Raw genomic sequence first — 14,647 nt, 5'->3', positions numbered from 1 at the left:
GGAGGGAGGGAGGGAGGGAGGGAGGGAGGGAGGGACATGCAGAGGAGGAAAGGATAGAAGGAAGAAAAGTAGACATGAAACAGGGAAGGGAGTAGTTTTTCCTTCTTTAGCATAGTTTTTGTGTTAATTAGTGACTGTATCTCTCACTCCATACACTAAGTCTTTTATCGTATTTCCTAAGATCACATTTGGGTAAATTACGTCAAGAATGAAGAGGCTGGTCTTAAAGCCTGGTTTAAAAGATGATCCTTCAGAACATGATGGGCCAAATTCGGTGTCAATATAAAGGCTGAGCAGTACTTTTGATGGTCGGCCCTGCTTCTCATAACCATGATCTCACTGAAGCCCACGGGCACAGGATACTCCAGCCCCTTCTGTAAGAACCAAGATATGGAATTTATTTTACAATAAAAGTGTTTCTCCAGCCCCCAACCACTGCACTACTTACTGTTGTTTATATTTCCCATTTAAATATAAATATACTAGTGGGTCCCGTCTGAGGCTGGAAGTAGTGGCTTAAGACCTGTCCCTTTTTTTCTTACAGTTGTTGCTCTAGGTCTTCGGAGATTTCAGAGCAAGGCTTAGCTTACATTATTGTAGCTAAGAAAGGATATCCAATCTGGGTCCTAATTTTATGTCTCCATTTTGGTAGTTGTCTTATTATATGCTTTATTGCAAGCCAAAGAATTCTTCCTGAATGAAGTTTGTTGCAGCTTAAAAATAGCAAATGATCTCAAACCTCGTCTGTTCCAATCGTCAGCTTTTTACTGGATCAACTTGCATCCATCTATCCATCTAGATACATCAGTCAAAAAAACTTTCCCATAAAGGTTAAACCATATGAATTTTAGGGTGTAGCACCATGTAGTGTCCATTAAAACTAAGAAACTCCATTGTGGCTAAGCACAACATGATAACAAAAGAGTGTGGTTGTGTTCCAGTAAAGCTTTATTTACCCAAACAGGCAATGGACCAGATTTGGCCAACCTTGGCAAGTAAGACCTACTACTTTTATTTGTTTCTCAGAAAGGATTCCATAGAGAACCCTCAAATAAGGAAACACTAATATTTTTCAAATTCTGTAGCTTTGAGACCAGGTTTGGACTGTAGCACACAGAATATGAAAGTGCACAATGTTTTGAAAACTCTTCAAGCACACAGGAATAATTCTGATCCAATATAAAAACAACCCAGAGTTGGAGTCTCTTGGGGCAGTTTATTTTATTTAAACTTCTACTATTTTTTTTATAAACTTCTATGTTTTATATAAAATATCTACTCTCTTTTAGACCATGATGCACTAACTTACTGATTTATTAAATAGCACCCGAGTGGCGGGAGAGAGAGTATCTTTTCCTTAGAGAATTATATGTTCCCGGAATGCAAGGGCATATGGTCTATTTTTCAAAAGCAAGGGATTGGAAAGGCCATGAAAGTATGTTTTCAATCTGTGACATTTTATAGACCTAGCTCTAAAAGGATGATTGTCCTTGTACTGTTCTCAAAGCCAGTATAAAGATTAAATGATGACTGTAAACACCTACACTGTTAAATTATAATCAATACAACAGCACGGCAGCAAGCAGGGGTTTGTGTATATTTTCTTTCTAAAATCTAATCCTGAGAACTGTTGCTCCTTGAGCACACCGTCTATCCCTTAGATCAGCATCCCTAACCTGTCTGCATGTAAGAATCACATGTGTGTTCTTAGCATACACAGTTCAAGCCTCATCCTAGAAGTGTGAACGAGATAAAATGTAGGCAGGGCTGTATTTGCTTCTTCTTAAACAGGGCTGGAGAAAGTGATTAAGCCCATTCACATGCTACTTAGAAATACATATTACAACTACCATTAGCAGAGATCCAGAGCTGAAATGACTCCTATAGTCCCAGCTTATATTATTTCCCAAGGGACTCGTCAATTTCTTGTATGCCCCAAGAATGGAATTAACCACTATGGAAGGAGAATCCAATCTATAACGTTCATATCCTAGTTTATGACCTGATATGGCTAACTTCTTCCTTTACATGGTGTTTATTCAATAGAATTTAAAAATATATATAAAGGAAGAAATAAAATACAAAGCCCAGGGGCAAGAGAGGTGGCACAGTGGTTAAGAATACTGGCTGCTGTTGGTGAGGATTAGGGTTCTATTCCCAGCACACATATGAAGCTCACAACTGTGTGTATCTCTAGTTCCAGGGGATCTGACACATGTTCTAGCCTATCAGGGCAACAGTCACACAAGCAGTACACGGTCATATATACAAAGCACCTGCACACATAAAATACAATGAAAATTGAAACAAAAAAACAAACAAACAAACAACTCAAAGTTCCGCTGCCGGTACAGATTATATCTAAGAGTAGAATGTTGTCTGTCTGTCTGGCCTAAGACCCTTTTATATATATATATATTTCCTAACTTTTATTATTGTTTATCATCCTGTAAAGGCTTTTAAAAGTGGCACTAAGCTGTTTCCTTCAATGATGGCATAAAAAGAGAGGTCAGCAGAGTGGTCAGGGCGAAGTCAGGGCAGGAGAGAAGAGCAGGGAGAAGCAGCATGCCTTTTTTTTCAAAAGGAGAAAACAGGTCTCGCACTTATGTCCCTGGGTCCACACACGCACTCTATGAACACATCAGTCTGCTGCTGTGCCCTCCGCTGCCTGGGCATACTTTGGTTTTAACTTCCTATTTTCAGACTGCGGGTTAGTCCCAGGAAGGAAGTGCAAAAGCAGAGTAAAGGGCATGCAGGACGGGGCTGAGCTCCAGGTCCTTCAGCGTCCTCTCCTCATCCAAGCAGCTCAGCCTTGGGGCCTGAGTTCACACACACACACACACACACACACACACACACACAAAATCAGTACAACTTCCTGTTCTGCTCATGAGCAGGAGGTAAAATAACGAGGCAGTAAATGTGTCCCAGCAAAAGAAACTCAAGAATCACATTCCGAAGACCCATTTCCATAGAGTGTGTCATATGTGCAATTCAAATACAGCTTATAGGTTAAATTGGGGTTCGAATAAAATAAGTTGCCATTTCCTTTTTAATCCCACACACCATATATGTCAGATTAGAATCACGGGGTTGTTTTACTTCAGGTATTCTCTGCACGGTGTTCCAGAGTGGAAACAAAATTTAAAACCAGAATCAATTTTCATACTTCACATATTGCGCGAAATTGATCCTATTGCTGGTGGCAATGAGCAACAGAGGAAAGGAATGCAAAGATAAGCTGAGAAGATGCATTTAAAGCTGGGGACTGTGGGAAGGGGAATTGAGTCAGCTCCCACGTGATGAATGCTGGTGACATTACAGTTATCCCTGGTCATCAGGCCCCACAGCAACTCAGGCTGCCAGATTCTATTGCTTCGAGCTGCCTTTGCACTTTCGTCCTACTTGGAAGCTGCAAAACAATCCTCCTTAGTTTGTGTCAAACTGACCCACAGACATCCACTGGAAGAAGTGGTGCAAAACCCATCTGTTTTGCAGCTGGAGAAATTTAAATTGAATTGAAGGTGAAATGCACAGATGATCCACATTGAGTCAGGGGCAGAATCAAAACATGGTGGAATATAGGGATTTTAGACCACAGTAGCATGCCACTATAGGGGCACTTGGCAGGACATCAGGAATGCTGGTCACAGCCGCGGGAGTGCTAGGCAGTCACCCCACGCGGTGTGGGATAAGAGAAATGCTAATCATTTTGTATATTTTCTTTATCCAAGCATATTCTTATGAGGTTTTAATGATGTCACTTCCAAATGTTCCAGGACTTTAGCTTGTTCGGTTGTAATAGAACTAAGCCAGGCGAAACTCAGAAAAGGCCACCAACTGTGTTTTCAGCTTTTCTTTTTTTTTTTTAATTGGGTATTTATTTCGTTTACATTTCCAATGCTGTCCCAAAAGTCCCCCACATGCTCCCCTACCCACTCCCCCACTCCCCCACTCCCACTTCTTGGCCCTGGCATTCCCCTGTACTGAGGCATATAAAGTTTGCACGACCAATGGGCTTCTCTTTCCACTGATGGCCGACCAGGCCATCTTCTGATTCATATGCAGCTAGAGACACGAGCTCCAGTGGGGGGTACTGGTTAGTTCATATTGTTGTTCCACCTATAGGGTTGCAGATCCCTTTAGCTCCTTGGGTACTTTCTCTAGCTCCTCCATTGGGGGCCCTGTGATCCATCCAAACATCCCGGGGGTTACATATTCCTTTGTGGTTTTCATATATGTAAATATGTTTTTTAATTATGCTGTTTTTTCTTATTTTTAATCCCCTGGCTTGGATTTCTAAGCCACTCCTATAAGACAGAGACCAATATGTGGCATTCTCCGAGGCGTGCCTTACAAACAATACTCTCAACACCTTAAAAGTGCCTTTCTTCTCATCAAACAGATCTCCATGGGTTCTAGACCCTGAGACCATCTCCAGCCAAGTGTGAGGGTGAACAAGGTCACGGAACAGCTTCCCAACTTCCTTTCATCCCCACAAGCCAGGAAAGGAATCCCACACTTCCTGAGAAGGTACTTGCTTCAAGAATCTTTGGGCACCAGCATCTGACTATTCTCTGCCAAAGGAAGCTACCATGGAAAACAGCACTCAAATCATCTCTCTTGCTTTCTTATGAAAATAAAAGAAAATAGATGACACACACAACCTTTCCATATTTAGCATTCCATTTCCACAAATTCTACTGTGATGATTATTTTTTTTTAGTTCTCACATTTGCATTGAAAGTGAACATTTTTCATTGTCATTATTCTCTGAAAATACCCTACATATAATAACTATATGTGTTATATTTTCATTGCTTTAGGTATTATACATGATCTAGAAGAGATTCCAAATATGTGGAGGGTTATGTGCAAAGACTATTCACAGAAGGGAGTTCGGTATCTGCAGGGAGCACGGGAAGCAATGCTCTGTGGGCGCTGAGGGATGGCTATACTGTGTCATTATAAAAAAGAAAATGTGACTGGCTTATGCTGCATGCACAGTCTGCATTAGTGTATCTCCCATGAGTTCGGTGCCAGATAATGAGCCACAAGAGACTAAGGCAGCAGAGGGACAAAGAAGAACACAGGAAATTAGAGTGGGACTCAGGGCCTCCCATCTATCCGTTCCTCACATCTCTATGGGCCATTTCCTGGAAAGACACAGTTTCCTCTCTTGGAATGTGAAGAGAATTCACCTTTCTCACTCGTGGTCAGGCAGCGGCAGAGAGTGTTAAATAAGGTAGTGAGTCTAAAGTTTAGCCCAGCACCTGCCCTGTGTTCAGCTGCTGGAGAGAGCTAGTCGCTGTTTGTCTTTTGGCCTCTCAACCTTCGTCATCTACTAATTTTCTTTCAAATAATTTATTTAACAACTTGTCCCTTAATTTTCTCTCCAAATGATAAAGATGAAAACACGTGATGACTAATGGCGTGCATAATAAATGCACTCACCATTCTCATATTTAGAGCCATCTGTGAATCCCATTTCAACTGGCTTTGCAAAAACAATTTCCAGCACATTCTACTTGCAGTCAAATGAAGTGGCAATTTTCTTAAAATATGGAGCAGTTTGGTGCTAGGCAGAATATGTATTCACACTCATAAACATAAACATTTTTAATGTAGCATTTAAATACGGGCTATGTGACTCGAAAATGCTACAGAAATACAAACAGAATAATTTCAAGAATAAAGGGATCTAACTAAAGATTGAGAAAATGTAATAAAAAGAGACACAAAAGCTGAGGGTAGGATATGAGATATTTGATCATGGATAAAATCTTTTTTTTTTTTTGAGAGGAAGAAAATAAGCAGCATTGCTCATATGTCGAGTAACTTTGAGAGTTACTTATTATTCTAACCTGGGTCCAGCAGCTCCGGACCTAGACCACCAAGCCTTTCTTCCACAGTGACAACGCTGTATCCATGCTGAGCAAGAAGGTGCTGGTGTGTCTGAAGCTCTGCTCTGCTGGAGGAAGGAGGCCTGTGGAGGACGGCCCTTCTGCTGCGACTGCCAAAGTGTCTCTCAATCGATTCTTCAATCTGGGGAAAAAAAGGCATAAAAATCCAGGGTGAAAAAAAAGCAGTACCTATCAACTGAAGGCCACCATCACCACACTCCAAGGCCATCCCGAAAGTTATCCTTCCATTTCCTCTAGGGATGAAACACAAAAACCCTGACAAGGACATAGACAATTGCAGGCAGGCACTGAAGGTGAACTGAACAGCTCTCACTGTTATACACAGATGAATGTTTAAAAACACAGAGCTCTTTGGGGGGAAACTGCTGCCTCGAAAGACAGGGAAGCTGCAAACGTAAATTAACAGTAATGACTGTCATCAAAGGAGTCCCAACCACGTTACCTTTGGATCACATCTAGGCAAATGTCAGAGGACTAGGACACAGAGAGGACAGGACCTGTGCTGGGGACACTGTTGATAAGAGGCAAAGCTGAAAGGCTGTCAGGGCTGTCTATGGTGGTGAACACTGATGGTCAACTTGACAGGATCTAGATTCATATGGCAGACAAACCTCTGGGCATTTACACAAAGGAAGTTGCTGAATTGAGTTAACTGAGGCAGGAAGCCTCCTCCCCAACAGGGGCAGTATCATTCCATTGACTGTGATTTTGGACTGTGTATTAAGAAGAAAGCAAGCCAAAATGAGTGTGCACGTTTCTGTCTCTCTGGGCCTGTATCTATCTATATACCATATGACCAGCTAGTTCATGTACCTGCTACCATGCCTTCCCATCAATGATGGACTGAACTCCAAACGGGAAGCTTGACTAAGTTGACTTCGTCTTGTATTTTGTTGTGTTGAGCACAAAAATGACCAATACTCTGTTGTTTTTCTCAATTATGACAGAGCAAGATTGGTGGCATCTTCGTGAGCCTACAAGCTGAGACTTAATGATTCAGGGTTCTTCCCATAGCAGCTTATCACTCCCACAAACATGCACTCTTTTTTTTTTTTCCTCATCACAGTGCTTAGGTTATTCCATGAATAAAAGGTGGTTTTGAATACACAAGTAGAAAGTGCCAGAAATTCAAATTCATGTATAATCTCTTACTGGCAGAAACTGAGGACTTTTCTGAAACTCAAGAATAAGTTTTGATAAAGTGCGGTTGGCTTAGTCTTGGCGATGATGAGTGCAGTGTTTAAGCAAGCAGCATAAAAGGCCAAAGAAGAGGCGGCCAAGGAGAGGGGCAGGAAGGGAGCAGAATCACTTCTTTGTTTGTTTGGCTGTTATTTTTTTTTTTAAAAATTTTCATTGATTCTTTGTGAGTTTCACATCATGCACCCCAGTCCCCTCATATCCACTCTTTGGCCTTGCAACCTCCCCACCAAAATAAAACATACACAACACACACACACACCACCACCACCACCACCACCACCACCAACAACAACAACAACAAAAACAAAAACTACACCACCACCACCAACAACAACAAAATACCAAAGCATAGGAAACATCTGAGCTTGGAAGCTATAGTGTGTCACACTGTGTCCCGTGATGTATTCTACACACCTTTACTTGCAAATGTTTATTGCTGTGAGTCACTGGTCTGGTTCAATGTCTCTGGATTCTGTGACACCAATATTGGCTCCTCATCATGACTTCTGGTGGTTATCCTGTTATTGTCTTGTGCCATGGAGATCCTGCAGCTTGGGATCAGCAGGACTGGCCCTTTCAAGCATCCCAACCGTTCACAGATGAGATAGGTTTTGGGGTGGGCAGATTCAGACATCTGGATCTGGACCTGGTTGGTAGCTGAGCTGGTTAGCCTGCTGGTTCTCCCTTATCTGCACATCAGGGCAAGCTCCCCTGCATGGCTCTGGCTAGGCCAGTCTGTGTTGCCATCAGCAGGAGACAGGGGCAGCTCTCTTGCTCTCATGCCCTTGGGGGCATTGGCTTACCCCCACTCATGCCTTTAGAATCAGCTCCACTCTGCTGCTTAGCCAAGGTGCAGGGCCCACTCTCTCAAGTGCTGCAGCCTATGAGGAGATGAGCCAGCTCTCCTGCTCTCACACTCTCGAGACTGGCTCACCTGCACCCCCTCCATTAGGGCCAGCTCTACCATACTGCCCAAATGAGGTAACAGGGCCAGTTCTCCTGACTGCTGTAGGTGATGAGGGACCACGGGGAAGGGCATCATCACCCCCACACCCACACCATCTCATACCAGTCCAGTAGTGGGGCCAGCTCTCCTTCACTCTGTCCTTGGGGCTATTCCCTCTTAACCAGGACCAGTTCTACTGTGCTGCCTAGGTGAGGAACAGAGCCTGCTCTCAGGAGTGCTGCAGCTGGCAATGAACAGGGCCAGCTCACTTGCTCTCACGACCCAGGGGCCTGTTCTCCAAACTGCCCCAGATGGCAAGGGGCAAGTGGGAGAGGACAACACCCCTGTGCCCTTACCACTTCAAGGCAGATGAGTGGCAGGGACAACTCTCCCACTGCCATCAAGCTTGGAGCTGGCTCACCTGAGCCCCAGCCACCAGGTTCAGCTCTTCTATGCTGTCCGGGAGAGGCACAGGGCCTGCTCTCCTGAGAGGGGAAGGGACAGCTCTCCCAAGCTCATGACTCTGTAGGCAGCTTTCCGGACTGCCTTAGGCAGCAAGGAGTGGCGGCGGGGGGGGGGGGGGGGGTGGAGGGGTGGAGGGGCACTGTCTCTGCACCCCACAGCAGATGAGTGGAGGAATCAGCTCTCCTACACTTGTACCCTTGGGCCGCCCCACCCACAACCATGCCACCAGGGCCAGTTCCACTGTGCTGCCTGGGCTTGGCACAGGGCAAGCTCTCTTGAGTTGCTGTTGAGAGATGAGGCCAGACTCACGCACGGCTCTCAGTAGCATCTTGGGCTGAGACCTCACCAAGGCCTCAGGTGACAGTGCTGACCATCACCACAAGCTACTCCTCTCCACAAGCTACTCCTCTCCACCCAGGCGTCTCCAGCTTCGTCTCTCTTCATCATGCTTGAGCCGTTCCACTTTCTTTCTGTCCCATCTACCCACCACATGCTTGCATGTGACTCCTGCTGCGGACTGGTCACACGGCTGGCAGACCCCTGGGTGACATCCTTCATACGTGTTGCATGGTATAATGGCAAGTGGATGTCTATGGCCCACCTGAGATCTGCACTGGAGGGCAAGTCTGTGGGTGGCACGGTGATCTCTGTCTTCCTCCTCCCTCACAGCATTGCCTGGGTTTGATTTGATTTGATTTGATTTGACTTGATTTTTATGAGTCCTAGGCATAAAACACCTTTGGCCACCAAGCCAGGTGTCAAGCTAGGATAAACAAAGGACTGCAATCTGCTCTGCCCTGACTGATATAACTCAGGTGACCCTGATCACCAACAAGGTGTCTCTTTGCACATTGGCCAGGAAACAGGAAATCACTTCAAATGGCAGCCATCCATGAACTTGTCCACTTAGTGGGTCTGAAGCATAAGAGAGCCATGGTTTTTACCATTTAATCATTTTTCCTTTCTTTTCTTTTCCTTTCATTTTCATTCTTTTCTTACTATTTCCACTATTGAATTAAGTTGATTTCACATCATCTTTTAATTTTTTCTAAGTGTGTGCATGTCTGTGTGTGGCTATGTGTGCTTATGTGTGGTGTCTGAGGAACTCCGGGTTTCCTGGAGCTGGAGATTCAGGGGGTTGAGAGCCATCTGACATGAGAATCAAACCGAGAGCCAAACTCTGGTCTCTGGAAGAACTGTAATTGCTGTTAACCATGGAGGCATCTTTCCAGCCCCTAAACCCACTCCTTTCTCAAGTACCCAAGGCTGTTAGAAGCTGTCTTCCATCACTGGTCATAGAACCCAATTATTGCCATACCTGCTTCCCCATTTTGTTCTTTATATGCTACCGTGCCTTCTGCCTACAAAGCCTTTATCATCTCATCTATCCATCAAATGCCAACCAATGCCCAAACATTCGATCTCTATCTATCTTTGAAAGTTTTAATTGAGACCCATATTTCTATTAGTGTCTTAGTTAGGGTTTCTATTGCTGTGAGGAAACACCATGACCACAGCAACTTGGGGAGCAAAGGGCTTATTTGGTTGATTCCATATCACTTTTCATTATCAATGGAAGTCAGAACAGAAACTAAAACTGTGAAGAAATTTAGAGGCAAAAGAAACAAAAAATGATGCAGAGGCCGTGGAGGGGTGCCATATGGAGGCTTGCTCCCTATGTCTTGCTCAGCCTGCCTTCTCATGGAAACCTGGACCACCAGCTCAGAGATGGCACCACCCACATCAATCACTAATTTTAAAAATGCCCTACAGGCTTGCCTCCAGCCCACTCTTACTGGAGGCATTTTTTACAGTTAGGGATTCCTACCTCAGATGACTATAGCTTGTGTCAAATTGACATAAAACTGTCTGTCACTATGAGGATTTGTGAAAGGGTTTTACATCTCTCCTCCAGGTCGGTCCCTTCTGAGCTAGGCTCACCTTGTTGGTTTGTCTCTAATGTCTACCCCAGCACACAGTACAGGCCATCTACTGAACAAGGGAGGATATTTAAATTGATGAGCTGTAATGCTGAATCAAAATCTCTTAACGCTATCCATGGAAAGAAGAGACAGACTTAGCTGGGTGTGATGACACATACCCAATTGCAGCACTCCGGAAGTTGAGGGAACTATCAAGGTCAGTTCAATATTAGCCAGAGTACACAAAGAGGCTTCCAAGAAATGAAGACAAGAGGAGGAAGAGGAAGAAGAACAGGAGGGGGAAGAGGGGGAGGAGGGAGAGGAGGAGAAGAGGAGGAGGGAGAGGAGGGGAGAGGGAGAAGGGGAAGGAGAGGAGGGGGAGGAGAAGGATGAGACACGGACAACTCAGCTGCAAATTATTGATGTTTGCAACTGTATAGAGCAAAGTGAAAGAGCAATATGAAAGTCCAGAACACAAGCTTGTGGGTCACCTAGATTTTCTAGCACAATCATATAATCTTTGACAGTATCTCTCTTCTGGGAGTGCTACAAGAGTGAAAGAGTTAAGACTTGTAAAGTACTGAGAGCCATGCTTTCCACCTAGCAAGTACTGTGCCCGTGTTTTCTAAATAGGCATCATAAAGAGTAAGGAGCCAAGAAAATGTTCTGAATTTGAGCTATGTGTGACACATACAAGTGTGACGAGTGCAGCCAAAAGCCACAGAACATAATCACCTTCTGTATGTGACACTTTGGGAAAAACATAGTTCAGCAGTGATTCCCCTTGCTGAAGGATATTGTACTTTATGGATGAAAAAGCTTTTTGTCCTAGTTTGCTTCCTGTTGCTGTAATAAGACACTGACCAAAACCATCTTGGGGAGGAAGGGATTATTTGGGTTACAGGATACAACCCATTATTGAGGGAAGCCACTCAGAAACTCAGGCAGGAACCCAGAGGCAGGAACTACAACAGAGACCATAAAGAGGCACTGCTTACTGGGTTGCTCTCCATGGCTTGATCTTCTTGCTTTTTATACAACTCAGAACCACCTGAGAGGGCATGAAACTACCCACAGTAGGCTGAGCTCTTCACATCAATAATTAATCAAGAAAATACCCACCACCACCACTTGTTTACAAGCCAATCTGAAGGCGGCATCATCTCGCTCAAATTTCTCCTTCCTAAATAACTCAAGTTTGTGGCAAGTTGTCAACTAACTAGCCCACTATTTAAACTCCAAGAATGTACCTGCAAGGTGGGACATGACTCCTCAGAAAAATGTATTTGAAAAATAAACATATAAGGGGTGTCTGGAACTGTGCATAGCCTCTGTCCTCTGATCCACATAGGGAACGTTTGGTGCTCACCAGGCCAAAGTAAACAAACAGGCGCCTGGGTGAAAGGAGAAGACAGATGCTTCCAAATATATCAGTGCCACTCAAGTGAAATACAAGGCTCCAGAATTTCTCTTCTCGCACTATTTTTTCCTTAACCACAGGATGCGCCTCTATTTCAGCTGGCTCAAGTACAGCAGGGATTGGACATGAGCAGAGAGTGTCTCAAGCTCTTCCATCATTTCATTGTGAAAGCTACCACTCCTTTCTTCACTCAACCAATATCGATTTAAGTAAGAGCACTGTAACTTTTACCAGTATGTCTCATACCAGGCACATTTTAAATAATGTAGAAGCGCTGACCATGTTTTATTATAACCTCGGTAACTTGTCCTAACATTCTAACTCACGTCTGAGACAATAGCAAATAAAGGAAATAAGGTTGACAGTAAAATGATGTTGCTTTATTCTGTAGTATAAATGTGTCCTTTTAATATTTATAACCTAGCGAATCAGCAGAGTGGCCCAATACCAAAGGGCAGGGACAGTTTTAGCTAGTCCAATAACAGGTGCACATACTGCGTAAGTGAAACAGAAATTGCAAATAATTATGTCGATGGCACCGGCAAATGCAGGATTATGAGAGAACTAGCGCTTTGGGAAATAGCTCGTGCTTGCACTGCTGGTTTCAATGACGTACCTTTAGTGGAACCATGCAGTTAGCTGCTGTTTGCCACTCCAGCGTACCTTCAGGCTCACAGCCCTGCCGACCAGAATGTAGCCATGCACAGGTTTTCATGCAGCAAACCCCTGAATAACTTGCTGCTTTCTTATTGAGAGATTTGTAAAGTTCTTCTTCCCCAGACATCGAGTTGCTAGACTAGGGAGAACCCTTTTATGGAGGAGCACAGTGTTTTTACTGGAAAGACTTCAAAATCTGAAATCTTTGTATCACCTTAGATGAAGCAAAGGTGAGTTATTGTAATAAAGTACTGGGACTGTTTGATGGAGCAGTGTAGAGCAAAGGGAGAGCTAGGCTGATCATCAAAACACAGGCTCTGCTGCTCCATTTACACACTGGGCCAGGTGTTTTAATCTGTCTACGTCCAAGCGTTTTCATATGTATCGATGAAAGAACAAATCCGACCTCGAGAGCTTGTGTTGAAAGCAAATGGTGTGAAAAAGCCCAATAACACAATGTCTTACCATGAAATGATGCTAAAACATATGTAAAGTTGAATTATAAAATTGTAGTATAGCTGTCATTTTATATTAGGAATTCTCTAAATTGATAAGGATTGGTCTGTGTGGTGAAAAACAATTGTAAGGAATGATATCCTTATGCTTGTGATGATTTCCTTTATGAGCGGCATCGTCTTTTGTTATTAAATAGAAGTTTATTTGTATTAAATCATTATGTGTACATTTTTCCTTTTTTACTAAAAACAATTTTTATAGAATATATTCTGATCATGGATTACTGTCCCTCTACCTGTCCCAAATCCTTTCTACCTCCCCACCCATGCAACTCAATGCCCTTTCTTTCTTTCTTTCTTTCTCTCTCTCTCTTTAGAAAACAAATGAACAAAAATCCAAACCAGAAAAAAATGAAGAAACACAGACACACAAAACATATAAAAATACAAAGTCAGAGACCATAACATAGAATTAAAAAGAAAGAAAGAAAGAAAATGCACAAGCAAAACAATATGAGAAAAAAAGTCTACAAATATACCATTGAGATCATCTGGTGTTGGTCTTCGATTACCGGGCATAGGGCCTGTTCTTAAGTGTGTTTTAGATACCCAGGACTCCTTTGGAGAAAACCTTTTTTGTCCTTTGCAAGCAGATGTCGATTGTAGATAGCTTCTGGGATGGAAGCCTGCATCTATTTTTCCCTGTCAGTACTGGGACCCCTTCTTGCTTGAACCTGTGCAGGCCCTGTGCTTGCTGGTGCAGTTTTTTGTGAGTTCACAATTGTAGCAGTCCTGTCAGGCCTTGAAGAAACTGTTTCCTTGCAGTGATCCATTGCCCAAGTCCATACCTGGCTTGAACTTCTCTTCTTCATAGCTTCCTGAACCCATAGGGGAGGAACTGCAAGAAGATACGCCATTTTGGACTGACTGTTCTAAAATGTCTCACTTTCTGTACATTGTCTACTTGTAGATTCTGTGTGAGTGCTCATCTGTTGCAAGAAGCAGCATTTCTGATGCTGGCTGAGCAAGACACTGACCCACGGATATAGTAGAATGTTGTTAGGAATCATTTTATTGCTACGTTCCTTTAGCAGAATAGTGTCGGTTTTCCTTAAGACCCATGGTCTATCTAGCCTTAGGTTCTTAGCCACCTAAACAACAAGCCCAAGTTCTAGTTCATGGAGTAGGCCTTAAATCCAATCAAAGAGTGTGTAGTTACTTCCATAACTATTGTGCTGTGTGTACATTTTTATACATATGAGTGTTTCCCCGCATGTATGTTTGTGTGTACTACATCTATGCCTGGTGTCCCTGGGTGCCAGAAAAGGGCACTTAAATCCCCTGGAATTGGAGTTGCACGTGGTTTTAAGCTGCTGTGTTGGTGCTTGGGACCAAATCCGGGTCCTATGTAATGCCGGCGTGTGCTTTTCACTACAGCTGTCCAGCTGCACACTGGTTTGAAAAACTGCTATGGACTACTGAAATGTGAGGGGCAGAAAACCTCCTCCACTCTTTCTACCTTCACTGTTTCTTTCTTAGAAATAACCTCTTCCTTCCTCCCTTCTTTCCTTCCTTCCTCCCTCCCTTTGCTCCCTCCCTCTCTCCCTCCTTCCTTCCTTCCTTCCTTCCTTCCTTCCTTCCTTCCTTCCTTCCTTCCT

The 14,647-nt window shown here is 43.6% G+C and overlaps 1 protein-coding gene across 2 annotated transcripts in view; it reads right to left on the bottom strand.

Moving 5' to 3' along the window:
• Cped1 (cadherin like and PC-esterase domain containing 1) overlaps positions 1-14,647 on the bottom strand; it is a 256,172-nt gene that overhangs the window by 219,593 nt on the left and 21,932 nt on the right. For both annotated transcript variants that reach the window (XM_029478163.1, XM_021164697.2), the window contains exon 2: positions 5,865-6,045. In XM_029478163.1, the coding sequence (XP_029334023.1) occupies positions 5,865-6,045 (181 nt within the window). The remainder of the gene's footprint in view (positions 1-5,864; positions 6,046-14,647) is intronic.

Source organism: Mus caroli, chromosome 6 (assembly GCF_900094665.2).
Source record: "Mus caroli chromosome 6, CAROLI_EIJ_v1.1, whole genome shotgun sequence".
Lineage (NCBI taxonomy): Eukaryota > Metazoa > Chordata > Mammalia > Rodentia > Muridae > Mus > Mus caroli.
This window is presented reverse-complemented; position numbering and strand designations above follow the sequence as displayed.